The 27,848-nt window shown below is 43.1% G+C and overlaps 1 protein-coding gene across 1 annotated transcript; it reads right to left on the minus strand.

Annotated features, from left to right (window-relative positions):
- On the minus strand, positions 1–27,495 carry ABHD5 (abhydrolase domain containing 5, lysophosphatidic acid acyltransferase). The gene is made up of 7 exons (XM_028749718.2): positions 27,332–27,495; positions 10,927–11,012; positions 9,241–9,613; positions 5,828–5,982; positions 4,864–4,975; positions 3,065–3,251; positions 1–1,356 (listed from the first exon to the last, which is right to left on the minus strand). The coding sequence occupies exons 1-7, from the start codon at positions 27,463–27,465 to the stop codon at positions 1,267–1,269; spliced, it is 1,137 nt and encodes a 378-aa protein (XP_028605551.2). The 5' UTR covers positions 27,466–27,495; the 3' UTR covers positions 1–1,266.
- Between the last annotated feature and the right edge of the window lie 353 nt (positions 27,496–27,848).

Below are 27,848 nucleotides of genomic sequence, written 5' to 3' on the forward strand. Positions count from 1 at the left end.
TTTCAGACTGGTTCAAAAACTTTATGTAAGAAAGATTGAAGATTCAGTAGTTATTCCAACATTCAAAAGCTAACCAATAAGTTATTGTGCAGACAGTTTGGTTTACAAGCATTCCATTGCTGTAAAGTTGACCAAAACCCCCCAGCTTATCTTATTATTAACCAAGTACCTAAAAACATACAGTTCTGTAAAGAATCAGAGCCTAAATAAGCTCTTATTAAAAACACTGCATAAAATCAAGTATTTTAATGAAAACATTTTGAGGTAAGATTAGGTTTCTTGATTCATCTGTCTTATTTAATCTAAAACGCCTTCTTCTTACAGGATACCTGGGTTTTGACTGTTAGGCATTTTCCAGTCAGACTGGCTCAAAATTCCAATAGTTTATAAGAAAAAGCATATTCATACTTTCAGACCACTTTATCCAAGGACTAATTAAACATGGAATTCTATCCCAACTTGTACAAACATGAGAATCAGTTCCGAAGTAGATCTTGCAATAATCTTATCACCAAATGAACAGGTTGTGTGAAGGCAGTTAGTCTTCAGATCCACTGGATTCTACATTGTCTCTTTAAAAGCATAAGCATTAGCAATATTAGCATCCCACAAAATGCCGCTCCCCTAGGAAACCAAAGACCCAAGAACAACAGTTACTGCAGCGAACAAAGGTTCCAATATAACCACTTGAGTCTTTCCCTAACTTTTCCTACGTTTGTTCTTTTCCTGGGTGTTCATCGTTGTTAATTATTTTGGCAAAGTCCACTTCATAAGGTACAATAAAATGTGAAGATATCCTACGCAAACCCTTCCTGTCACAATGAAAAACTGAGAAGCTACAACGTATGGGTTCTGAATGCTGAAGTAGCCAAACTGCAATTTTGCTACGTATATTATTATTAAGAATGTTGAAACGCTCGCTGTATGTGTAGAACACCATTTTAAAAGCTCTACATTCTTCCCAAAAAAAAAAAAAAAAAATTAAAATCCAGTTTTAAAATGTGTTTAACATATGTATATAGAGAGACAAACACCTTATCTAAATATATAAAGAACAGCATCCAACTAAAATGTACAAAGTTTCCTCTCCCCATCCCAGCAAAAGGCACTGCATGGTTTAAATTGTGCAAACGTTTTGAAAGGTGTGGTGCAAGCAAAATCTGTGTTTGCTTGCTAAACCTCTGTATTCCTTATCTTTTATAATATGCTGCAAAGTATTGCTTTTAATTGCAATTGTGTCTGGCTTTTGCGAAGAAGAGAACGCTGTCAGTCCACAGAATTGCAGATCTCTTTTATTTTCTGGTTGAAGTCTTCAGGTTGATCAGCATACACATAATGACCAGCACCAAGGATAGCCTATGGAAGAGGAGAAGGGGAGGGGGAATCAATTTAAGGTACTTGCAAGAAAAAGAGCTTTTCATAGCCAATGAAGTGGTTAAATTTTAGGTGATGTCAACTAAGTCATACAGTCGTACCTTGGATCCCGAATGCCCCAGAACTCAAGACGTTTCGGCTCCCAAACGCCACAAACCCGGAAGTGAGTGTTCCGGTTTGCGAACATTCTTTGGAACCCAAACATCCAATGGGGCTTCTGCGGATTCCGATTGGCTGCAGGAACTTCCTGCAGCCAATCAGAAGCTGCACTTTGGTTTCCAAATGTTTTGGAAGTCGAATGGACTTCCGGAATGTATTCCGTCCGACTTCTGAGGTACGACTGTACTCAGAACAGACCACTGAAGTAAATTGATTTAAGCTACTTATGTCTTTCAGTGACTTTACTCTTAGAACGGCTTCGTTGGCTATCGCCTACGAAAATATATCCTCTCCCCAAATCCACACTTTTGCAACAGCATGGGCAAAAACTCAAGTCAAGGGTTTCTGCCTTTACTTGCAGCCCCACTGTAAAACATCCAACTATTATCCAGTTCACGCTCGCTTTGACACAGGTGGCTCTGTAGAACCATAACTTTTTAAGGTTCCAAGGTAAGCAAGCCACTATCATGCCCCTTTTTCAGTTTGGGATACCAGCACACTGCTGAAAATTTGCACCAGCATAATGATAAAGAACCAAGTCACTGCGCACACACATAATTTTAATTTCAACTTGAGTTCTGTCTCTAGCTGATAAAGTCGACAAAACCAAACAGGATGTAGGAGGAATTTGTGACAGGAATACTAAAACGCAAAATGCTTAATTCCTTCCTTCCACCCCGATTTTCTCTTTTCTCTCTGACTCGCCTTTTTCTTTAGATTGTGGTACTGCAGGCAAAGGCTCTATTCTCTCTATTTATATGCAAAACTCAGTACATAGGAGACACTTTTGAATAAACAAACTTCATTTAAATAAATTTTAGAAACAAGATGATGGTATTCTTGTTTATGATCTCCCTGCCCCCGCCCCCCACAATCACAAGTGCTTAATTTGATGAAGGCAAAAATCACTTTAAAAAAGGAAATGCAAAAGTCGTGTTACTCTTCAGGGTGTTTCTTACACGTACTATGCAAAAAATAGATTGGGAGGGGGAAGAGGAGAAATTAATTTTAGATTTATTGGATTTTTTCCTATGGCAATCATGCTGAAGCTGGATAGAATAATATTCTTGAAGCAGCATTTTGCTGAAATTCACATTTTTGATGTTTGCCACTGGCTGTGGCAAGGTGTATCTGTGTAAGTGTAGTAGCCTAACTTGCAGAAGTGGCTCTTCCCAAACCTGAAAAATTTGCAAGTGTTAAAGGGAACAGGTCAAGGGCAGAAATCCTCTTCACCCTTATCTGTTCAGCAAGGGGAATTTAGCCAGCATTACTGTAACCACAGATTCTCTGCAGCAGGGCAAACAAAGTTCTGAATCAATCTACGTGGACACATATTACATTTTGCATTTATGCATGAAAGGTAGGGAAGTCTTACAGTAGTGCTCGCAAAGCGTTGTAAAGGGAAATTTCACTTTTCATTTTGGGTTTTAATTTTACGCTGCGATCTTACAATCCTAAAGCTGCCACTGAAAGACAAGAGGAGCAGGCGAATTCTTAACAGCAAACACGGCGTCTAGAATGTCCCACTTACTATCGTTTTCACATATGAATTTGGTCGCAGAGACTGGATGGTGGTCCCCGAATTGCCATCTATGCACGATCGTGCTCCATAAATCACAGTGATAGGAATGTCTTGGTGCATGTGGGCAATCCGTTGCAGCATCGGTCTTTTCGCCCATCCATAGGGAACCGTCATGTTTTTGAAAGCCGTTTCACCACTTAAAAGATATCAATGAAAAACGAAGCTGAATTTTCTGGCACAGAGTACCTGGCCTATATCAATCTGCTACTCCCTGCCCGCAGTTCTTGTTTTTTTTTTAAAAGCCTTCTCTGAGTTTTGTCCTACGTGAAGTATATTTAAAGTGAAAATACACATCAAGGTTTGAAGCTTCCCATTAGCACAGACATCCATACAAAAACACATTTCCGGAAGTTAGAAGAAGAAGAGTTTGGATTTGATATCACTACCCGAAGGAGTCTCAAAGCGGCTAACATTCTCCTTTCCCTTCCTCCCCCACAACAAACACTCTGTGAGGTGAGTGGGGCTGAGAGACTTTAAAGAAGTGTGACTGGCCCAAGGTCACCCAGCAGCTGCATGTGGAGGAGCGGGGAAGCGAACCCGGTTCACCAGATTACGAGACTATTGCTCTTTAATGCTTTAAATAAGCACAGCAATAATGCAGGAGCCTTGCAAGTATAGAACAGCAAAAAGAAAGGCATATTGATGCTTAGGTGGTAGTACCACCAACTCTCTCTCTCTCCATGGATAAGTTACAGGTAGGTAGCCGTGTTGGTCTGCCATGGTCGAAACATGTGTATCTGAAGAAGTGTGCATGCACACGAAAGCTCATACCAACAACAAATTTAGTTAGTCTCTAAGGTGCTACTGGAAGGAATTTTTTTATTTCCATGGATAAGAAGCAGCTTCCTTGGGATGGAGTGCTAAAATCGTAAAACCATGGAAAGAGTACGGCAAATGTTCAATCAAAATGGCGCCAGAGGGCTGGCAAAGCAGCCTCAAGACCTCTCATCCCAAAAGTTTGCTGAGCTGAGCAGCCCCCAGATGATTAAAGTGGATTTTGTAACCCATCAGCTGGATTAAAAGGTAAAGGTACCCCTGCCCGTATGGGCCAGTCTTGCCAGACTCTAGGGTTGTGCGCCCATCTCACTCAAGAGGCCGGGGGCCAGGGCTGTCCGGAGACACTTCCGGGTCACGTGGCCAGCGTGACATCGCTGCTCTGGCGAGCCAGAGCCGCACACGGAAACACCCTTTACCTTTCCGCTTGTAAGCGGTCCCTATTTATCTACTTGCACCTGGGGGTGCTTTCGAACTGGTAGGTTGGCAGGCGCTGGGACCGAACGACGGGAGTGCACCCCGCCTCAGGGATTCGAACCGCCGACCTTTCGATCGGCAAGCCCTAGGCACTGAGGCTTTTACCCACAGCGCCACCTGTGTCCCTTTTATCAGCTGGATTAATTAATGGCAAAAAGGCAAATTATTCTACAGTTTACTAAATATCACAACAGAACGCCCCATTTATTATATTAAGCCATGTAGATGAAAAAGTTGTACTTCAGTCCCACTTAACTTTCCCTGCCATCTTTAAACAGGAAATTCTAACCTTTCCAGGAAGTAGACTTTGCCTGCCTGCTAGGGCAAGAGAGTTTTGCACATGTAGGGAAGCCCGTAAGAATGCCTCTTATGCATCCTGGCTGGGCAAGGATATCACGGTCAAGGTTATTCTAGCTGGCAACCTACGCTACGTCACTTGCGCCGCCCCATGTGCTGCTACTGCTGTGAGCATCTAGGACTTGCTAACGTATGCTTACCTTGGTGACTGCACATTGCAGTGGTAGATATATTCAGTGACCGTGTCATCATCAAACATGGACGAGTACTTTCTCTTGAAGTCAGGCCTAATGCGCTGTACAAGGCTCAATCCTGTCGTGAATCAAGGCGAAAAAGAATTAGAACCTGGCAGGTGGATGCAGGGTGGTGCTTTAAAAATGATCAGCAACGGTGCTTCGCAGCTGCGGATCATCAAGAATGAAGATCTCCATCTCTCTCTCTATCCGGAGTGATCTGCCCCCCCCCCCCAGTAGCTAGAAGACAAATGGTGGGCTGCCGGCCTCCAGTATGTGCCCCCGTTCCCGATTACCCACAGCTTTCAACAGCAACGAGAATGCAGCTCGCAACAGTTTTGTCATCTTAAGGAGAATTAAACATGGCTGATCCTGATCCCCATCTCTGCTTTACTCTAGTGAGAGTGGCACAGGCCAGAGCAATTAGGCAGAATGGTAGTATCTGCACACACTGAGCATCACTGCAGGTGGCAGTCTCCTCCTCATATAATGGAATAAATACATCGTTACAGCATGTGAGTTAGCTGGAAAGCAGAAGCAGTTAGGGAAGGAGTGCTTATGCTCAGCTTAGGCCAATGCACCAGCTACAGCTGTTCTTGGAGTGGGACAGCCAGGCTTCAGCTGTCCATTCTCTAACCTGCCATCTGGACTGCTGCAATGCACTGTTAATGTGGGGCTGCCCTTGGAGACTGCCCAAAAGCTGCAGCTAGTGCAGAATGTGACCGCTTGGATGGTGAGTGGGGCAGCCCATTGGGATCATGTGTCCTAAAAACACTGCACTGCCTACCACACTAGACTGCTGGTGTGTGGCAGATGGGGACTGAAAGCCGCCCTAAGGTCTAAGCTATTACATTTTCAGAACTGATGGCAGATGGTAATCCCTTTGTTAAGGAGGCAATGGCATCAGCACAAACCGCTAGCAAGCACTCACCAAAGGGTCCTGCTATTCTGAGACCAGCCAGTGGATTAAATGGGCTCAAAACTGCTCCAAGTGCTTTGATCCAGATTGGAATGGGCCTCTCGTGTTCGGCACTGGAAGGCCTCTCTGGGAAACCCCACGGCTCCACTAATATGAGATGTTTTGCTCTGCAGGTATAAAAGTTAGGACATTTTGTCAATAGGAACACATATATTATAGTGCACATGGTATTTTAGAGCCAGCATCACCAAGTGTTTTTCTATCCCACCTTAGCTTTCAGATGAAATAATTTTAGGTTGCTCCTGCTCTTAACACAGAACAAAGCTCTGCCACCTGCTACTGCCTCAACTCCTTTTAAGTATTACTCTCCCTATAGAATAAATGCCCCAATTTCAAGAAACAAGAGGAGATTATGGGTTGTCAAAATTTAAAGGACATTTACTGCGCAGCCGCTGGTAGTATTATGCAACCCAGAGTATTTCCTACAGTCTGTGCAAATCTGTGCTTTAACTTGTGGTTAGAGATAGCTAGCTATGATTCTATATGACACATAATCATATATGTGCAAGGGATTTTCTTAGAAGTACATGTGTGTAAGATGGCAGCCTTGCTGAACTACTAAAATGTCACATCAGAATATTCTTGAGATACACTAGCCAATCGCTAGGTATATGTCATTAGAAGATCTCAATACAGCTAAGGACTAAACAGATCTCCATATAAGCACTCTCTTACCACTTGCATACTCTAGAATAACATTTGTAACTGTCCAGCCATATATGATCTGGAATTGGCTAAAGGTGATAAAACTGCATGAAGAAGATATGTATTCACTAAGGGACAAGCAAGGCTCAAGTTTTCTTCAGAGTGAAAAGGGGTGCATCTCCAACTAGCTGTTTTTATCACATGATACAAAACTGATATTTGTGCAAGGAAAGTCACCATCTTCATAGTGATGTGTTAGTCTTTTATGTTCCATTAGTGTTCTCTTCCTCTGCCAAACTTGTACAGAATTAGAAAAGCAACAAGCATTTGCATGATCGTCCACTAAAGCATTCTTGCCTGCCTGCCTTTCCAGCTTTTTCTTTTAAAATATATATATAAAGATGAGCAACAACAATCATCTAGACAGCTTAGTAATTTTGCATTCAATTTGTGAAGCTTACATCCAAGAAAAAAAGGCTAGGATTGGGCTGCAAATTGGTTTGCAAATAGAAGTATACTATTTTTTTAAAAAAATTGTGGATCACCTGTAACTATTCTTGGCACGTTTGATTCCAGCACTATACCATTACTGGTAAGAAACTCTTTTTCCTGAATACTATTACAGCCACCTGGTATGAAAGGTACTTATAGCTGATAAGCTTGAACATCACATTTTCATCATGGATGCACAACTATCAAATCATACTTCATGCATCTGTATTTCATTTCTTAAAAGCCTGCCAGAAATATATCCCAACTAGTTTCCAGATAGTTTCATTGGGAATTGCCTGTTTAAGATTTGCATTCTGTGGCATTTAAGGAAAAGGTCAGCCTTCTTTCTTTACATAGAAAACTTCTCTTAAACATACTTGTCGTGCAGCATAAGGAATGGTATTTACTTCCTTTAAATGTAAAGCTCAACTCATTTTGCAAATATTTGTCCTTTATACTCCAATCCTTTGGGTTCGTCAGCATTCTAGTTCTTGAGAGATAGTGGTATCTGCCCAGTTAAACACATCAATTTCCTTAGAATATATGGCATTCCAGAGATAACCAAAGCAAATCATCACGTTCTATTTTAATTTCCAAAAACTGCCTACTTATTCAGCTCCAATAAGTTACACTTTATAATGTAGTGGCTTAATCCAGCAATTGCTTCTGTAGCTCTGTAATAGAGCACATGCTTTGGAAAACAAAAATCCCTAGTTCAATGCCGATTATCTCCAGGTCGGCCTGGGAAAGACTCCATTTAGAAACCCTGGAGAAACTGTTACCAGTCAGTGCAGGCAATACTGAACTATATGGGCCTATGACGAGAACCAATTGACCATTTGCCACAGCCACTGGCTAGAAATGAAAGCAGATGCCTCCAAGGAAAACAAGATATGACCTACGTAAAAGCATGAGCAGACATTCATGTTACCACCAGATATGTTATGTGGATTTTACAGCACCCCAAAAAATTCTACTGAGAGTCCCAGGGGTGTCATCTTGAATAAAATAATGGAGGGAGGCCCAGGTAAGCCCTGCATAACTGACCACAAGACATGGCACATGCACACCATCTGAATGGCAATGCCCATCAACTTTTTTGGGGGGCTGGCCCCCTCAAATATTTTATTTGGGGGGCTAAAGGGACTCGAGCCCCTCGGAATTGGCTCCTATCACTGAGACCATCCTGCTAGGAAACACATGCAAATAAATAAGCAACAATACGATGAAAGTCATTCAAGAATAGGCATTTACAAAGAAAGATGGAATTGTTTTGCTAACTCGCATGTGACCAGTTCTAGGTACTTGGCAGCCTTGGACAGGGTTTCAGTTCTGTTCAGACACTGCAGCTTTAGGTTAACCCATAGCTTCTTGCCTTTGCCATCACAACCCATCTCCCCACTCCACCCCCAGTTCCTTTAGTGCTAACCTGTGGCCATCCAGAGGCTGTTGAGACTCTTGATTCCCATCAGCCCTGACCATTGGTCATGCTGGCTGGGGCTGATGGGAGCTGAAGTCCAACAACATCTGAAGGACTACCAGCTAGCCAGCCCTGCTATTATTATTATTATTATTATTATTATTATTATTATTATTATTTAGATACCACCCTTCGTCTGACGATCACAGGGTGGTTTGCAACATAAAAACACAAAATAAACCAAACCAAACCAAAAACCCTCCTTTAGGTTCTGTTCTGTAGTTGTGCTCAAGCCCAGCTCATAATCCAAGCAGCTAACACAGAAATGAGTATGCTATAGTTACTATTGTCCTGCACTTGTTATTCTGATATGTAACTCAAACATGCTTTCACCTAAAAGGATTAAAAAAAATAAATTCTGGCCAGTGTGATTGCATGCTGGTAACGTGACATGTGGCTGTGTAAAAACAGTGGGTAGTCTGGCTACACCACAACTTACAAGTACTCTGCGGCTACACCCTGGACACAAAATCTAAGGTACGCTGAGAAATTTGAGAGTAGAAAACACCCTACATTGCATGCAAGTGCAATCAGAGGAAAACATATGATGCAAGTTAAATACAATTTGCATTTTAAGTTTAAAGTTATGAAACTAGTTTTTCAACAATGCTCTATCTCAACCTCATTAGAGAATGTTTTCTAACCAGACTGCCTCATACAGGTTTGACAATGTTATGCTGTCAAACCTATAACTGAATTTCAAATGAAATGCCGGAAGAACTTCCGCTCGTCTATTATTTTCAGGTACCTTGATGGGTACTTCAGTGAGTAAGCAGCTGCCAGGAATCCTCCCAGGTTGTGCCCCAGTAAAATCATTCTGTCCAATCCCATTTTCCGCCTCCATTCTTCAATAGATTCTACAAACTGGTTTTCTGCTACTTCTGCGTCTGTGTCAAACTGCGGTCTACTGCTGCGTCCAAATCCCAAGAGATCAAATGCATACACAGTCCTGTTTTCACAAAGGTCTTCAAAGTTCAGTGCCCAAAGTCCAACACCTCCTCCGAACCCATGGAGGAGGACAAGGGGAGTTTTCTGAGAGAGGCTGTGGGAGAACGTTAGCGTCCATATTTTGTTTCCATTGGATATGAAGACATACTGTTTACTGTATGTACTTGTGATACCTGAAGAAAGAGAAGTGCAAATCTTATTAAACAATGATACCTAAACAGCCCTATAAAACTATATACCTAAACAGCCCTATAGAAATAAGGGCGTTTATTACAGCATGTCCACAGGCAGATACTCCCACTTTCATCATAGCATTTATAACAAAATCAGAATGGCAGGGATTAGTGCCAGCCATAAAGGTGGCAGAGTTACGTTATGAGGCTCACATTTCTCCTCCTTTTGAGGACTGTGTAGTCTTTGCACAACTTACAAGACCTCATAAAGGCAAGAATCTGTATAAGCCAAACATCCATCCCTTATGCTCTACATTCTCAAATGCTAAAGAACTAAACACAGATAGATCTGGAAGGATATCAGGGTTACAGAGTCATTTTTTAAAATTGCTGATAAACAAAGGTGTGGTACTTCAAGAGCCTCCTCTTTCGATATGAACGTACCTGAACCCTGAGATCATCTTCTGAGGCCCTTCTTCGTGTGCCTCATTGAGAGGTCTAGTTGCAACACAAGAACAGGCCTTCTCTGCAGTGGCTCCCCTTCTGTGGAATGCCCTCCCCAGGGAAGTTCGCCTGGCTCCTTCATTATACACCTTTAGGCGCCAGGCAAAAACGTTCCTTTATAACCAGGCCTTTGGTTGATCTGATTGATATCCTATACCCTTTAAAAACATGTTTTTTGGGGGGTGGGGGCTATTGGGTTGCTGTTTTTATTTTTATTATGTATTTTGTGGTTTTATGTTTTTATTCTGTGAACAGCCCTGATACCCCCAGGTATAGGGCGGTATATAAATTCAACAAATAATAATAATAATATCATATTGGATTTGTATAGTACTATACTTGCTTATCTTTTGTAAGTCCTTTTTTGTGTTCAAATAAGAGATTGCACAAATGAATTAATTTTAGGAAAAGGTAAAGAAAAAATAAGGTAGGGCAATGGTCAAAAAGTGCAACAGTATCTCAGGACCAATCACACCAAAAGGAAAAACAAGGGGGGAAAGTTCAAAGGCGGAACTCATATTGCAGTCCGCCCTACATCCTCAAAAATTTATTCACTGATGGCATTTATCTGGAGCAGATCTCACAAGAACTGCCTGTCTGGATGTGTAACTAGCATAACTTTGGTCCCACTCATTCTTCTTTTACAGGGAGGGGAGAAAATCAGCCTAATGAAAATTTCACAAACCCCTCAATCCCTAGCAGAAGATATCGACAACTGTGCTTTGAACAAGGCCTGATGAAAACCCCACATTCTTTCCACGGTGCTCACGTGTAGTAATTCCTGAGGTTTCTTACCACAAAGTGCTTACATTTCAATATTTTCTCTTCAGCATCCTTAAGATGTACCAGTGATGTAGGACACCAAGCAGGCAGCCAACTGGACAGCCATCCTGACCTAGAGTAATGAGAGTGAAACGACTGTATTAAACACTCATATGCTACTAACTGTAAGTAGGCCGTGTGCAAGGGATTAAGAGTTCTTGGCTAATCACTGAAGGAGAGAATTGGAAACTCATTTGGACTTGCATTTGGCGGCCATCACCAATACACTCAGCAATATCTAAAATATCTTACACACAGTGTTAGAAACTCAGATATGTAAGCTAGGTGCCAAATGGCTCCTTAAGCCAAGATTACAGTCGCCAAAACAGAATGTCTAGTTGCTATTTTGGGGCAAGACGGCCCTAAAGTCTTATTTTTCAAATGATGGACTGACTGTGATTGATGCTAAGTTAAACATCTGGATAGTTCAGTTGACAACATTCAGCTAGGTTAAGAACTTCGAGAACTTAAAGAAGAAAAGTCACTTGATCCAGGGACAGGTCCCCCCCCCCATACAGTGGTACCTCGGGTTAAGAACTTAATTCGTTCCGGAGGTCCGTTCTTAACCTGAAACTGTTCTTAACCTGAGGCACCACTTTAGCTAATGGGGCCTGCCGCCGCTGCTGCACGATTTCTGTTCTCATCCTGAAGCAAAGTTCTTAACCCGAGGTACTATTTCTGGGTCAGCAGAGTCTGTAACCTGAAGCATCTGTAACCTGAAGCGTCTGTAACCTGAGGTACCACTGTATATATATACACACACACACACACATATATATTGGCCTATTCCTACTATTCAAAACAGAACAGCAACTGTGAGCAGGGCAGTGGAGTGGGGTAGGTAAAGAAAAGCTACAACAATTAGCTATAGTGTTCACCGCTCTTGCTCTGGCTGTGCATAAGAAGCATTTTGCTTCCTTGAATTCATTCTGATTATGCAGATAAAATATAACTGGTCAAATTCTACAGGACGAGGTATTGGTGTGTGAAAACACTCCAGGTCCCAGGCATGCACCTCCAGATGGTGGAGATGTCAGGAGCTATCCTGGCGCCCAGGCATATTCACTTGGTCGCAAGTGGCCATCAGCCAGGCGCAGAATGAGCCTGGCTAATTTCAAACACTGCTTATACACCTTGCCGTCAAAAGCCGGTGGCAGTCAAAGCCAGTTCTAGTCGCACAAATCGCAAGTACCGCAGATCATAACATTTAGTAACATCTGGTACCTCAGAAATCAGTGATAATTAAATTTAGCCTCATTAGGGGAATCCAAAAAGCACCTCTTGCACGGTGTCTACATCTGGGGTAAAACAGGTCTGCTGCGGGATGGTGGTTAGGAGTAAGGGCATGAAAAGGAGTGGTCAGGTCAGTGGAGCAAAGCAGGAAAACAACTGCCGTCTTGGTAGTTAATTATAGCACAGGGTAGGAAGAAACACTTTATCTCATTTATTTGTGTCTGTGCATTATTAGCTTGAATCATGACCTTACACAAAAGTTTTATGGCACAGGATATAAAACAGGTCACGTCCGAGGAAAGTCCATAGCCATTAGTTATGCAACTGACCAGCTATGTGTGTGTGTGTGTGTGTGTGTGTGTGTGTACCTACAAACACACCACACACCAAATTTTATACAATATGCTTGTTAAGTGCACCTATTGTCTCCATACGTATGCATACATGCATATGCTTTTTTATTTTTAAAAAAACCACCACGCGTAACATAAATGACAATAATTTTTACATTTATATCTAGCCTCCCTCTCGTCACGAGACTCAAGGCAGGGTACGCAGACTGGCCAGGCAGTTTCATGTCCAGACAGGCACTGACCAAAATCAGACCCACTTAACAGCAGCGAGCCTGCTGTTATCTATCACATTCCTTCAGACCGTGCTCTGGGACCTTTGAAAAAAACAAAACAAAAACCCCTCCTGCCACCAAAGGCCTTGACCTCAATGCAACTTTTACACAAACAACTTATTTCTCAATCCTTCCTCCCGCTGCCTTCATTTAAACGTGCGCACGCAAAGGGAAATAAGTTTGACAAAGGTTCATTCTAGGTAATGGAGGCTAGAGCTCTAAAAAGCAAAATGTATCTACGGAAAGCCACATGCACCAATAATGTGCATCGTCAATCTGCCTTGCCCACTGGCTGAATCACACTTTGACCGGAGGGGACTGGGTTTGTTTGGGGTTGTTTTTTTTGCAGGGGCACGGGTGCATAAGCTACAGCAGGAAAGGGGTCAGAAAAGCTCAAGTTTGTGCAAAGAGCACCACATACAGCCACCTGGAATCCGGCCATTTTTTGTGCGTGTTTGTTCCTTAAAGCGTATCTGAAATGGAGTATAGGCAATTCTAAACTTACATGGTGGGACGTGGGTGGCGCTGTGGTTAAACTAGGACTTGCCGATCAGAAGGTTGGCAGTTCGAATCCCCACGGCGGGGTGAGCTCCCGTTGCTCGGTCCCTGCTCCTGCCAACCCAGCAGTTCGAAAGCACGTCAAAGTGCAAGTAGATAAATAGGTACTGCTCCTGCGGGAAGGTAAACGGCGTTTCCGTGTGCTGCACTGGGTGGCCAGAGGTGGCTTAGTCATGCTGGCCACATGACCCGGAAGCTCCCTCGGCCAATAAAGCGAGATGAGTGCCGCAACCCCAGTCGGTCACGACTAGACCTAATGGTCAGGGTTCCCTTTACCTTTAAACTTACACGGGGTTTACGTTCCAGGGATAAGTGCGTACAGCCAAAACCACATCTAGTAAAAACACACTGGGCTCAATGGTGGGCAGGACTGCCAAATTCTTTCCCCCCAGACTCCTGCTCTCCTAAAAAAGGGTTTCGTTTGTTTTTGCCAAGCATGTAAAACAGAATGCACGCAAGTTAAATGCGCGTAAGTTGCATGTTACCGGAACAGCAAAATAGCCAAATCTCTAAAATTTTAAGATCTGATTTTTGTAAGATGTACAAACATACTTTTCAGAATATCTTGCATGCGTGGAAGCATCAGATAATTTTTCCCCAGGCCTGCAATCCACAAAGAGATTGCAAACACCTGTGTTATTAATGTATTGCATTAATGAACTGCCTTTCTGTGCCAAGGTACCCAAGGTGGTTTGCAATTTTAAAGTACAGGCAACGCCCAATTGATGTGCATCCGATTGATGCGTGACTGCGCATGTGTGCACCGCAGTGAACCAGAAGTGGCCGGAAAAGGGGGCACTTTTGGTGTGCTGTAGGGCACTATCCTGCCACCAATATCTCTATCAGGGTTTCCCAAACTTGGGACTCCTGCTGTTTGGGGACTACAACTCCCACCAACCCTAGCTACCAGGACCAGTGTTCAGGGGTGATGGGGATCGTAGTCCAAAAAGAGCTGGAGTTTGGGAAACTCTTGATCTATAGGAAGCCATTGGGGATGGCCATTAGAATTCGTGGGGCAAGGTGTCACCACACTGCTACTGGTGATGGCGTTTAAAGGGGATTAAGACAAATTCATGGAGGAGGAGGGTATACTATTAGTCATAGCAGCTCAATGCAACATCTGGGTTCATAGCCAGCACATCACTGAATACCGGTTGCTGAGGGCAAAGGATAAGGATCACTGCCTTCATACATTGCCTTGGGGGTTTCGCAGCAACTCTTGGTTGCTGACAGCTAAGGGGATCTAACCTAGACGGTGATCTGATCTAGCAGGGTGTATATATATATATTTAAATTAAAATTAAGCGAGTGATCATATGTTCTATTAAACATGTCAACAGCAAACCCTCAAATCTATCATCTCACATTTGTAAACATCTGTACTAATACCCTTAAGATTGTCTGTAATATAGGCAAGTGACACATAAACTTTGCATATATTGCCTGAGTAGAGGTGGTACAATGAATCAACTGTGCTGGAACAGAGAAATCAAAGTCCATTGCTCACAGTCATAAATGCGTACTTCCTGCCCTCAAAATGTACATGCAAGTCACTCAATTCTTTTTTGTACCTGGATGTTACAAACTACCCTTTTCCTGTGCATAGTACCAGTTAGCCCTTCAACCATCATCAAAATGCCAATGGGGTCAACATTTTAGTACTACAAATTATTTCACAGACTACTCATGATGTCATATCATAGCATATCTACAACAGAGGACGACTGGAAACCAGGAGATCTAGATGTGCAGGCAAAACACTTGATAATTTTCCAGATCTGCAGGCAGCCCCTTATGTTTCATGGGCTGTGACTCTGGAGAGTTCCCCGACCTTCAGGAGAGGCTTCTGGGGGATGCAGGGGCTGTTTCCAGAGAAGAGAACTGAAAACTGCTCTGTGCATGCACAGAGTACTATGCGTGACGTTCTAAACCCAAGTCTTTATTAATATTGTTTTGCCTTGAGCTACTTTGTTTTGAAGTAGGGCTACATATCTAAAATAGAATATGATTTTAAAAAGTAAACTAAAATATAGCTTTTAAAAAGCATCTAGTTTTTTGAAAGCACAGGAACAAACCTTGGAGGTAGCTGCACTTGAACTTCAGATATAGTTCATGCGCCTGTCTAATTTCATTTCTTAATGCGCCTGGCTATTTTCGAACACTGTGTTGTAGCCCTCCCACTCAAGAGCCCCAGAAGCTGGCATTCAGAAATATTGCCATCATGACCAGTAGCCACTGACAGCTTCATCCTCCATAAATTTCACTAATCCATTTTTAATCCTCCCCGCCCTAAATTAGGATCCTCCAACAACCTACCCTACAGATTCATCAGCACTACAATTAGAAAAGTATGCCTGGGATTCAGCAAGCGGATACAGACTTGTCACTCCTCCCATTAATAAGAACAATTCTTTCCTGAAAATGAGCAGAGTATGGAGTTTTATGCAACCCATCTGGAGAAAGTACATTCGTATTTTTAAGAAAGATGTTCTTTATTACAGAGAAGAAAGTAATAATAATAATAATAGTAATTTATTATTTATACCCCACCCATCTGGCTGAGTTTCCCCAGCCACTCTGGGCGGCTTCCAATCAAGTGTTAAAAACAATACAGCATCAAGCATTAAAAACTTCCTAAACAGGGCTGCCTTCAGATGTCTTTTAAAGATAAGACAGCTACTTATTTCCTTCACATCTGAAGGGAGGGCGCTCCACAGGGCAGGCGCCACTACCAAGAAGGCCCTCTGTCTGGTTCCTTGTAACCTCACTTCTCGCAATGAGGGAACCGCCAGAAGGCCCTTGCTGAACGATGGGGGGTGGAGACGCTCCTTCAGGTATACAGGACCGAGGCCGTTTAGGGCTTTAAAGGTCAGCACCAACACTTTGAATTGTGCTCGGAAACGTCCTGAGAGCCAATGTAGATCTCTCAGGACCTGTGTTATGTGGTCCCGGCGGCTGCTCCCAGTCACAAGTCTAGCTGCCGCACTCTGGATTAATTGCAGTTTCCGGGTCACCTTCAAAGGTAGCCCCACGTAGAGCGCATTGCAGTAGTCCAAGTGTCAAATACTTACTAAGGAATTCTTTCTTTTTTGTCTTCTTGAGGATAGTAAACTCCCACTGCAACTTCAAGTAACTAACCTGTTTTCCCATAGCGAGAAGACCCTGCAGCATCCCCCCAGATGCTGCCAAAAAGGTGATAAAGGCAGCAAACCAGAGAGTCTCATCCGCTGCTCTCCCTCTGCCTTCTCTCTCTCTCTCTCTCTCTCTCTCTCTCTCTCTCTCCCCCCCCCCCCCCCTTCTGTATCTGGCACCATCTTTTGCAACACAAAAGATGATATGCATGATACATTGAAGCCTTGGGAGGCAATCATGCCAAGTCCAGGCGTTCCTTGTCTTAGCAATTGGTGTGACACTGAGAACGAAACCAATTTAAACTAGGTAAGGTGCCAATTGTACAATCCAGATTGATCAATGCCTCCTTAGCACTTTGAGCAATTACCCAGCTCATCATCTCTTTTGTAGAGCATGGTTGGGAGGGGAAAAGTGCATGCGTATCTCTACTTTCTTCCCCCTTGTCCTTACCTTTAATCCACTTTTCTTTTTTGTTTGTTTGCTTCCATCTCTATCTATCTATATACAGTGGTACCTCGGGTTACATACGCTTCAGGTTACAGACTCCACTAACCCAGAAATAGTGCTTCAGGTTAAGAACTTTGCTTCAGGATGAGAACAGAAATTGTGCTCTGGTGGTGCGGCAGCAGCAGGAGGCCCCATTAGCTAAAGTGGTGCTTCAGGTTAAGAACAGTTTCAGGTTAAGTACAGACCTCCGGAACAAATTAAGTACTTAACCCGAGGTACCACTGTATATACATTTTTAAATACAGTGCCTGGTTTGTTTAACCAATTTGCTGCTTGAAAGCTGTCACAAGTGTTCCTTTAGTTTTGTTGCTGCTCTTCTGTGTAGACTTGCAAAACTCTTCATGGTGTCTGAAGCGCATCCTGCTTTTAAAAGGGTGACTGCAAAACTATGAAAAGATGCTGATGGTCTTCTCCCCTCCCCTTCACCACCATCCCCATCTTGAATGAATCCCCAGGGACATTCCATCACTGCAATAGCTCAGGCACGTAATTTTGTTTTTGCCAGCTCCTGTTCTGTAGTTGAAATGCAAAAAGGCTGCCATCATGGACTTTAGATATCCCAGTGTAACCATCTGGAGTGTGTTCGGTTTCATTTTTTCATAGGACCAATTTGATTTGCAGCTTGGGTTTTTATATGAAACTGCATTGTCGTTGTCAACAAACTACCACCTCCAGCTATACACCTATAGCCTAGTCTGAGATCAGTCTGTCAGATCATCAACTGAGAAATAAGATTTGCTGCTCTGATATCAGTGTATGTTTTGAAGGTTGGTAGTTGTAAGATAAAACGGTCCAAACGGATGCCATTTCAAATCTAATCTTCATTAGGCCTCTTATGCCCTTGCTGCAGAAATTGTGAGCTGCCTTGTGCACTACTCATCCGAAACATGTGTAACCAAATTGTCAGTTTGAGCACATTACTAACTTGTATGTCCATTTAAAAGAGAACTGCAGAACTCTGTATACAAAAGAGAAAATGGAAGATGGTCTTGGTTGGAATAACTGAGTTGGCTGTCTTGTGATGAATTTTTAATGTATTCTGTGCCATTCTAATGTTTTTAAAAAATGAACTGTTGCCATTGTGAAATGGATTTTAACTGACAAGAAAGATTTCTTCTGAATGGCACTACTTTAGGGACACTAGTATTTCCTTCTATTGTCCGGGCCTTTGCGGATAATGTACAGGCTTAAAACAAATTCTTGTTGCTGATTTGTCCATTTATTTCCCTCCACTTTGTTACATCTGGGATACAGTCTAACTCATTTGATTTAATATGCATTTCAAAAAATGCCATAACTATTAGACACCTTGTTTACAGACAGATGAAATAAATTTATTCCAACCAGAAAAAAAGAAGGCAAACCAGGCAAACGTGTCTAGCGAGTTAAGTCCCACAATTCAGACCACCACAGGAAAGGCCCTCTGCTCCAGCAGCACCCACTTAACCTCTGAAGGTAGGGGCACATGGAGAAGATCTTAACTTACAGGCAAGTTCATGTGGGAACAGACAATTCTGTCCCAAGTGTAGAAGCAGACCCCAACAGATGATCATCTGCAAAATCTAAGGGCTGTGTCACATCTATTCTCAAAGCTGGCAAATTCAGCATTTACACCTCCAAAACAGCAGCCTGCCCACTGCTTTGAGGAAAACGGTTTCTTGTGTGAGCTTTTCTGAGGTTGCATTTGCAAATTAGCTGGGACACTGCAGCTCATGACACTTCGCCAAGATACCCTGACCAAGGACAAACCTGTCCGCAAATCCGAAGCAAATCAATAGGCTGCAAGAGGAAATTTAGATAGAAAAATATAATTTTGAATCAATGCAAGCCCAAGCTTTCTTGACTGTGGCTTCTTCAACTTGATGCCCTCCCAGCAGATGTTAAAGCAATAAACAACTACCGGTATTTTACTTTTAAAAGTCATCTGAAGGCAGCCCTCTTTAGGGAAGTTTTTAATGTTTGATGCTGTACTGTTTTTAATATTCAGTTGGAAGCCGCCCAGAGTGGCTGGGGAAACCCAGCTAGATGGGCAGGGTATAAATAATAAATTATTATTATTATTATTATTATTATTATTGACATTAGATGTATTGATAAAGTGGTGAAGAACACAGACAGGATCTAAAGAACTGTGAAACTAGCTCCATGAGCCAAAGGGACCTTCAGAATCCTTCTTCCCCTCATGTGTAGCTCTGGTGCTGCATAGTAAGTTGTCTTTTAAAATGAGGACGTTTCAAAAGAAGATTCCGATATGGCGCAGTGGTCCGTTAGTCAAGGGAAACATTTTGCTGGGCTAGATCATGCCATCTGCATTAAGCTAAGTAGGCCCATTTCTTGAATGCTGTTTCACTTCAATAATTTAGTTGCCCGGTGGCACACTACAAACATATGTGAGAAATACAAAATAAAAATAAAAGTAGTTAAGGAATGTCAGCGTGTTCTACTATTGAAACCATGCCAGTATCCTGACCTTCATACAAGCCTGGTTTATTTGCCCGAGGAAAACATTTTCTACAAAGTTAATCCAGCTTAAACCACAACACTTCATTTTGCAACCTTAAACAGCCACCGCTCCTATTCCCAGATTTCCACACAGGGCTCAATGATTGTCTTGTCGCAGAAAGGAAGTGACAGAATCCAGCATGCTTTGCTAGCCAAGCATTACTGTGAATGGAAACAGCGATTTCGAGAGACAGGGAATTGAAGATCTGGCCGCAGTGGTCTTTAGTGTTTGCACAAGAACGAAGTTGAAACTGGCACTGGTATAAAATGCGGCACTGTGGAGGCAGCACATTTCAAATTCTACTTCGATGACAGAATTTTACAGCTGACTGACATGGAGAAACACGAAACCTTTTGAATACAGCACAGCATTATTTTAAAGAGCATTTCCATTCAGTTTGCTTTCTGGCTTATATAAAGGAGAAAGGCGGGGCGGGGCAGAACAGAAGTCATCTCCTGCCCATGAGGACATGAGAGGAGTAAGGGACATAATATATGGAAAGTCAGATTTCATAATTAAAAAAGCACAGTGATATAGCCAAATGCCTCCTGGGCATTCTGTATTATGAACCAGTTCATAAGGCTTTTCACAGAAGAATAATAAATTTGGCATCATGCTACTACCACATCCTGTGATGGTATATATGAGCACACTCCAGGAAAACCAGTAACCACCACATAGCACCCTTACGTCGTCACACAATGACACTGTGCAAAAAATAACCTGAGGCATAACCTAGTAATTCAAGAGCCACGTTGCAAGTAATGTCAGCGCAAAACCACATCCCTCATATTGTAGAGTCAGGTGTAAGAATGCAATTTAAAAATAAAACTAAATAAATAGAACAGTAGAGCACACTAAGAGAGAGAGAGAGAGAGAGAGAGTGTGTGTGTAGAGCTGAGGCAGGGGGCAAAGTTGCTAAAATTATTTAGGAAGCTACCAAAAACCGAAGACAGGTTTTGAAGCTCCAATTTTATATCAGATCTGAGTAACTCTCCGAAGATCCAAATGGAACACAGTGGAACACAATTAATCCATGTAATAAATATTACTGAGGCACGAGTTTATTCACATTAATAAGTATACATCATTTTCCTTTGGCTGGGGAACACAGCCAAAGAGTGGGCGTCCAATTAAATCCCTCATTGCATGCTAGCAGGAGAGTTTGCAAGAGGAAATGGATCTCAAGACCCAACAGCAACAACAGGTCCATAGAAAGGAAAATGGTACCATGGTACAGAGGGTGGAGACAGCTCCCGGTGCTGGATTAAGATTACTTTGAAGTGACACGGGATAATCTGAGTCACTTGCACTATGAGCGGTTAAACTATCAGAGTCACATATACTGCTGCAGATTAAAAACACCATGTTCGCCGCAACCATTGTTTATCGAGCTGCTCCTGACAGGTAGTTCATTCCCAAGATATCTCAGATGGGGCTTCGTTCCTCACGGTGGGTACATTTAATCCGCTTCTGCGAGTTTATCTTTAAAACAAAGTAGTGGGTTATAGTTCCTACCCTGGAGAGGAATACCAAGGGAGAGGGGAGGGAGCTACTGCACAATATTTATAGGAAGTGTTCTGTACGCCAGCTGTTCCAAGAGCCCTTGGCAGATAATTGCAGAACGTTGCTACATTAGGTCAGAGGTAAAAACAGCTCTTTCCTTGTATAATTATTGCCTCTTGAACTTTGTATTGAGAAAAGATGGCACTCAAGCAATCAAAGAGGGGGAAATTATTATAGAAGAGAATTCGTCCACCCGGAGTTTTCTAAGCACACAACTGGAGAATTACATTGGCCCTTGACTTGCCAAACACCAACATGAGATTGTAAATAAGATAGGCCATTTAAGGGTTTCTCTTGTTTTCTCAGCCTCCATGATATTAGGACCAATTCTAATAATCTGCTGCAGACGTAGTGTATCTTGATTTCAGTAAGGCTTCTGACAAAAGTCCCCTGTGATCTGTTTGCAGAAAAGCTGGCAAAATATGGGCTGGATGAGGTTAACTGTTAGGTGGATTTGTAGCTGGTTGACTGGCTGAACTCAAAGAGTGCTTTCAAATGGTTCCTCAACATCCTGGCAAAAAGGACAAGTGGGGTACCGCTGAGTTCTGTTCTGGGTGGGTCTGTTGCTGTTCAACGCCTTTATAAATGACCTGCCTAAAGGATCTGAGGGGATGCTCATCCAATTTGCATATGACCCCAAACTGGGAGAGGTAGCTAATGCCGCAGAAGACAGAATTGGGATTCAGGATGACCTTAACGGATTTGAAAGCTGCACCAAAACTAACAAAATGAATTTCAACAGGGTCTACACTTAGGCAGGAAGAACCAACTGCACAAATATACAATGGGGGGGACACCTGTCTTGCCAGTAGTACATGTGAAAAGGATCTAGGGGTCTTAGTAGACCACAAGCTTAACATGAGTCAACAGTGTGATGCAGCAGCAAAAATGGCTAACCTTCTGTATGTGAAGCAATTGCTATACCACTGAGCTAAGGTCCTTCCATGTGACATCAATTTTATGCAAGTTCCTTATTGTCTCAGGTCTTGGTTGTATTCAAACCAATGGCTAGCTGCCTGCCTTCTGAAAAGCACGACAGGAGACCAACAAGCTGCACTAGTACATTCAGGCTGCTAACATGAACTGCCACAGACCCACCTGGGTTGGATCCCCAAGCTGCTAGAGTGGCAAACAATAAAATAAAATAAACCCCCAAGGTATTATTTTTACTTGCAGAGGGATGAAGGCTACAACTGAAGCTATATAGCACTGTGTGGAATCTGCAGCCCTCCTTTTAATGAGCTTTTCAGTCTCATATCTCAAATCCTCATACTAGTCCATGATCTACATTTGCTTCCTATTGTCAAGGGTATACTAAATGCCCTGATTCAGATGGAACAGAGAAACAGACCTGGGTGTCATCTACATACTGATCACACCGAAACTACTGAGGACAGCACCCAGTATGGGGAACATGACAACACCCTGACAAACAACACACCACAGTTTCCATGGTGCGGAACAGTGGCCTTCCATAATCACTTTCTGGAAGCTGTCCTGGAGACAGGAAAAGAATAGCTGAAGTACTGTGCCCGCTCCCCTGAGATGCTCCAGAAGGATACTGTGGTCAACAGTATAAAAAGCTGCTGAAAGTTCAAGCAAAACAACCAGGGTCACACCTACCACCGTATCTCTCCCAGCTGATGGGGCCAACTAGGGCAAAGAAGGCTTTATCAGTGTTATGGCTAGGCCTGAAGCCGGAGCAACATGAACCCAAGTACTTGGTTACCCAAGTAATCAATTTCTTCCAAGAATGCTGGAAGCTGGAGCCTGCCACTCTCTCAAGCACCTTGCCCCAAAGGGGCACAGGGAGGTCTTCTTGAGGAGTGGGTACGCCACTGCTTCCTTCAAGGCAGATGGAACTTCTCCCTCCTCCAGTGAAGCAATAATCAGCCCTTGGCAGCATTTCAAGCAGCTTGTCCACATCCTCAGGCCACAATACTCCAGACTGCTCCAATATAGATGGAACCCTAGTAGGGTGCAATACCCAGCCTAAACTCCACCAGGGAATGATCCATTCATCACAACGAACTCACAAATGAGCCCCCGATTTGCTCTGTGCCCCTCCCAAAAAAGGTCAAGTGTATGTCAGGCAGGGCTGGGGGATACCTGGTTTTCAACATCTCAATATACTGATATATCACAATATCTGAAATAAGGGTGGGGCTATGCAGAGGCACTGGTTGGCTTCACGGTTTCCCCACATTGTGATTGTTGCACAGCACAATTAAGATAAGTGATAGAATGCCAGATCTAAAATTGTGAAACCAATATTACAATATGGACTTGAAACATGTTTTGGATGATATATTGCCCAGCCCTAATGTCAGGCCACATGTGTTGTGCCATTAATGGTGAAATTGCAGCTGCAAGGCTCCAATCTGGAACGTGTTCCAAATTTGGGTCGCGAGCCCATGCCTGCTTTCTGCTGAAAATCCCTCCTCCCATTCTGGCTGCTCTTTGCCTGCAGAGATGCTGATTATAGTAAGCATCCCTGTTAGGCAGGCGTAGGCAAACTCAGCCCTCCAGATGTTTTTGGACTACAACTCCCAATGGTCAGGGATGATGAGAACTGTAGTCCCAAAACACCTGGAGTGCCGAGTTTGCCTATGCCTGCTTTTAGGGGTAAAAAGCAGCCAGGAGGGAGTGGTCTTTAGCAGGAAACAGGCAACTGACTATGGTTAACAATTCATCCATTAACGCTTTTTTCTCCAAAGCAGAAGCAGCCAAATTAAAGATTTCTGTTAGACCCTTACCAAAAGAGCCATTGAGAGGAGCATGTACAGTTTAAAATCCTCATAGCACTGTGATTCTACATGCAATTTTGACTTGCATTATTCTTGATCTACCACAATGCTGGGCATAACGAAACTGCTGAAGAAACACATAATGGGGGGCAGAGGTTACATGACTGGCTCATCCTGTAGAATGTGACTAAGTACAGCAATAGAAATTAATACCACGCAAATCAGTCATATGACATCAAATATCACACAGGTATCTCACTGATTTCATTTCCCAGAACAAGAGACATGACTGTCTTATTGGGCATGTCCAACAGGGCAAGGTAGTTCAAACTAGTTTTTTGAACTGGTGTGGCACTGTGGCAAAGAGACTATATATATATAAAAATAATAAGAGGAGCACAACAGCGTCCTCCCCACTTGGGCTTTCCAGCAACGGATATCCAGGGGCATATCACATATATATTGGCATCATATAGATATAATGGTTAATAGCCATTGGCAGCTTAATCCTCCATGAATTCACCTGATCCCTTTCTAAGCTTCCATATTGATAGTCATTACTACATATTTTGGTAATGAATTTCATAATTTAGATACGAGCTGTGTGAAGTGCTTCTTTATATCTATCCAAAGTCTTCCCAGATTCAGCTTGTTATGACTTGAACAGGACTCTACCACTTCACAGAAACTACTGAACATTTGCAAAGCTAAGCAGGGTCTGGTATGGCTTCAAATTGGATGGGGAACCATGTGTTGAGATTCCTGTATTGCAGGGAGTTGGACTAAATGACCGTCAGGATCCCTTCCAGCTCTACAGTTCTATGAGAAGAAAAACTTCTATCCACTAGTTCAAATCTCAAACCAGCTATGAACTTACAAGAAAGTCCATGTCCCTTTTTGCAATAAGCACATAAATCTTACCTGCCTTGAAGGAGGATTGTACAAATTACAGAAACAATGTGCATGAAACAGCTTGAATCCCCTCAAATGCTATATCAAAACTAAGCATTAATTTGTTGTTTTGGTTTGCGTACGTAGGTCAAGTGTGCACTTGGGAGACAACCATGATTTGTGGGAATTGTTTTGTGGCAGAACAGAACATATACATCATGGAGAACAGACAAACTCAAGGAACTGAAATTACCAGGACAGCAGGTACTTAACACATAATGTGCATTGTGATCTAATTATACAAAGGCCAACAGTACAAGTTCTGGGAGAACAAATAAACTATTGTAATCTATACTTGGGATAAGCTACTGTAAGTAACAGAGGAAGTAAATGTAAAGAATAAACTATTTTGCAATATATACATAAGAATAATTGAGGGTACACAGCAGGAAGCTTAGAGGGGCAAGGAGAATTTGAGAAAGCATAATACTGAGTATTTATTGAGTTGGGTTTGTATTTTGAAAAGATGGAAGGAATGGGAAAGTGGGGATTATAGCTCAGTGGTAAAGCACATGCTTTTCACACAGAAAGTTCTAAATACACCCCCTGCCATTTCTTCATAAAAGTATCTGATAGAAGATGACCTGAAGAGATGCAGGAGAGCTGTTACCACTCAGTCTAATTATTATTATTATTATTATTATTATTATTATTATTATCCTCTGCCTTTTTCCCTGTCAGGAAATAAAATAAAAAGCTAAAAACATAAAACTAAAAGGCAATTAAATAGAATAAATATTAAAGATCTATAAAAACATATGGATAATTACAATGAAAACAGCATGGTGCCTGTGTTTTCATTAAAAGTTCCCAAAAGCCTGTTGAAATAAGGTCTTCTTCACCTGCTGGTGGAAGGACAAGGAGGGAGCTAATAGACACAACTGATGTAGAAGATGGAGAAATATGTGAAACTAGAGAACAAGATATCTAGGTAAGATGCTACTAAATATATATCAGTGACTGAGAAGGCAGAAGCAGTATGTCTATCAAATGTGTTTTTTTAGGAGACAGACTGAAGATCCAGATACTGTACAAGGAAGTACAAAATGGATAATACATATACAAAAATTATAAAAAGTGGGTGCAGACGAAGTTCAAAAGATAAAGTCAGCGGAAGGTGGGGGTTTGAGTACATATGGAAGCGTGTGCTAAAATTGAGGCATTTTTTAGGTTGTCAAGTGCACTTGAATGGTTTCTGGAGAAGCCATATGGGGAAACAGCAAAAAACCTGCTTTAGAGACAGCACAGTATATGGATGTGCCAGCATCTATCATTGTGTATCAATACAGTTAGAATAATATACACACACATCTGAGCAACCATACATGATGGTTTTATTATGAAAGGGTTATGCGGGATGATTTACAACAGCGGGAACCACTTTATATGGGTTGAACCTGAGCCAGAACTCACCAAGATATTTAACCCCCCCCTTGACATCCTCAAAATGTGAAGCTCAACAAAAAAAGGGCCTGTCCAGACATCATTTTTTAAAACTGTGCAACCATTATGGTATAAGGGCGCTTATACAAAACCCCTCTCTCAATACACTTCACACCAGCAAAGGTTTCCTTCTTGCTTTGATTCCTTGGTTTAGCAAACGGGTCCCCCAAACGCCAAGGCCTCACTAGGAGACGTCTGAAGACAGCCCTGTTTAGGGAAGTTTTAAACGTTTGAAGTTTTATTGTGTTTTTCATATTCTTTTGGGTGCCACCCAGAGTGGCTGAGGAAACCCAGCCAGATGGGCAGGGTATAGATAATAAATTTATTTTTATTATTATTATTGGAGCACAAAGGCGCCAGAAACACTTGTTATGCCTACGATGTAAGGAACTCAACATTTCTAGAGAAGCCTTTATGGGAAAACTGCCCAGCTGCTTGAGAGACAGCACAGATCTTGCTGGCCTGCCTCGCCAAACTTCTCCCCATGGCTCCATCCCCATATCAATGTTTTGGAGAGGGAACCACAGGGGAAGACGCTTGGGTTTCAACACCCCTTTTTTAAAATAAAAGAAGAGGGGGGCACCTTTAAATCAGCCCCAATTTCCCAGCAATAAAGTAACAGTACCTCACACACACACACCCTTTCCCACTTTTCTTTTTTTTAAAAGGAACTTTAAATCAAACCCTTATTCCCAGCAATAAAATAACACTACCTCACCCCCTTCCCCCCCCTTTTAAAAAAGGACCTTTAAATCAGCCCATTATTCCAAGCAATAAAATAACACTACCTGTCTCACACACCCTTCCCCCTTTTTTAATAAAAAAAGACCTTTAAATCAGCCCATTATTCCCAGCAATAAAATATAGGGCTACCCAAGTTGGGTCCTGAAGGATGCAATGGGGGGGTGGGCACTTCCTCGTGTTTACATGGGCTAACAAGAGCGCGCGGTTACGTAAGGCGTCCTCCTCTGCACTCGCACCTGCCTCACGCAGGTGCCCCCGCAGCACAAAACCGAGGCGCGTCTACATGCGTGTAGCCGTATGTGTGTATGCGCGTTTGCGTGTGTGTCCCTCCGCCCGCCCGTTTCGCCGAACCGGCCTCTCCCCCCCCCCTTCCCCGCACTCACCCTTCGCCGACCGACTCCGGGCTCTCGTCTTCGGCCATGGCGTCGCGGAGGCTGCGTCCGGGAACCGGTCCGGGGGCAGCAGCAGCCGGGAGCGCGCCGACTGACAGAACGACGGCCGCGGCGGCGGCGGCCATCACGGGACCCGCCCGACGGGCCGTCGTCGCGTCAGCGCGCCGGCCCCGCCCTCCGCTCCGCCCGGCCATAGAGAGCGCGGCGGCCGGAGCGGCGGGGTGGGAGGGGGAGGACGCTCCCTTCGCGCCTGCGCACTCTCTCTCTGGGCGGAGAGTTCGGGGCTGTTGCCTTTCGCGGTTGCTGGATGGGGGCCGCTTGCTCCCGGTTACACAACCTGGTGGGGGTCTCCGCGGGGGTGGGGGGCGTGGAAAGGCGGCCCTTGGCAAGCGCCACCCGTTCTGGAGCCGGTGTTGCGCTGCCGCCCGCGGTCGCTCCGGCAGCCGACGGCTGCCTTTGCCCCGCTATGTAAAGTTTGGAGTTTGCTCTGAATTTGTTTTTCGGGGGT

This window comes from Podarcis muralis, chromosome 12 (assembly GCF_964188315.1).
Source record: "Podarcis muralis chromosome 12, rPodMur119.hap1.1, whole genome shotgun sequence".
NCBI classification, from domain to species: Eukaryota; Metazoa; Chordata; class Lepidosauria; order Squamata; family Lacertidae; genus Podarcis; species Podarcis muralis.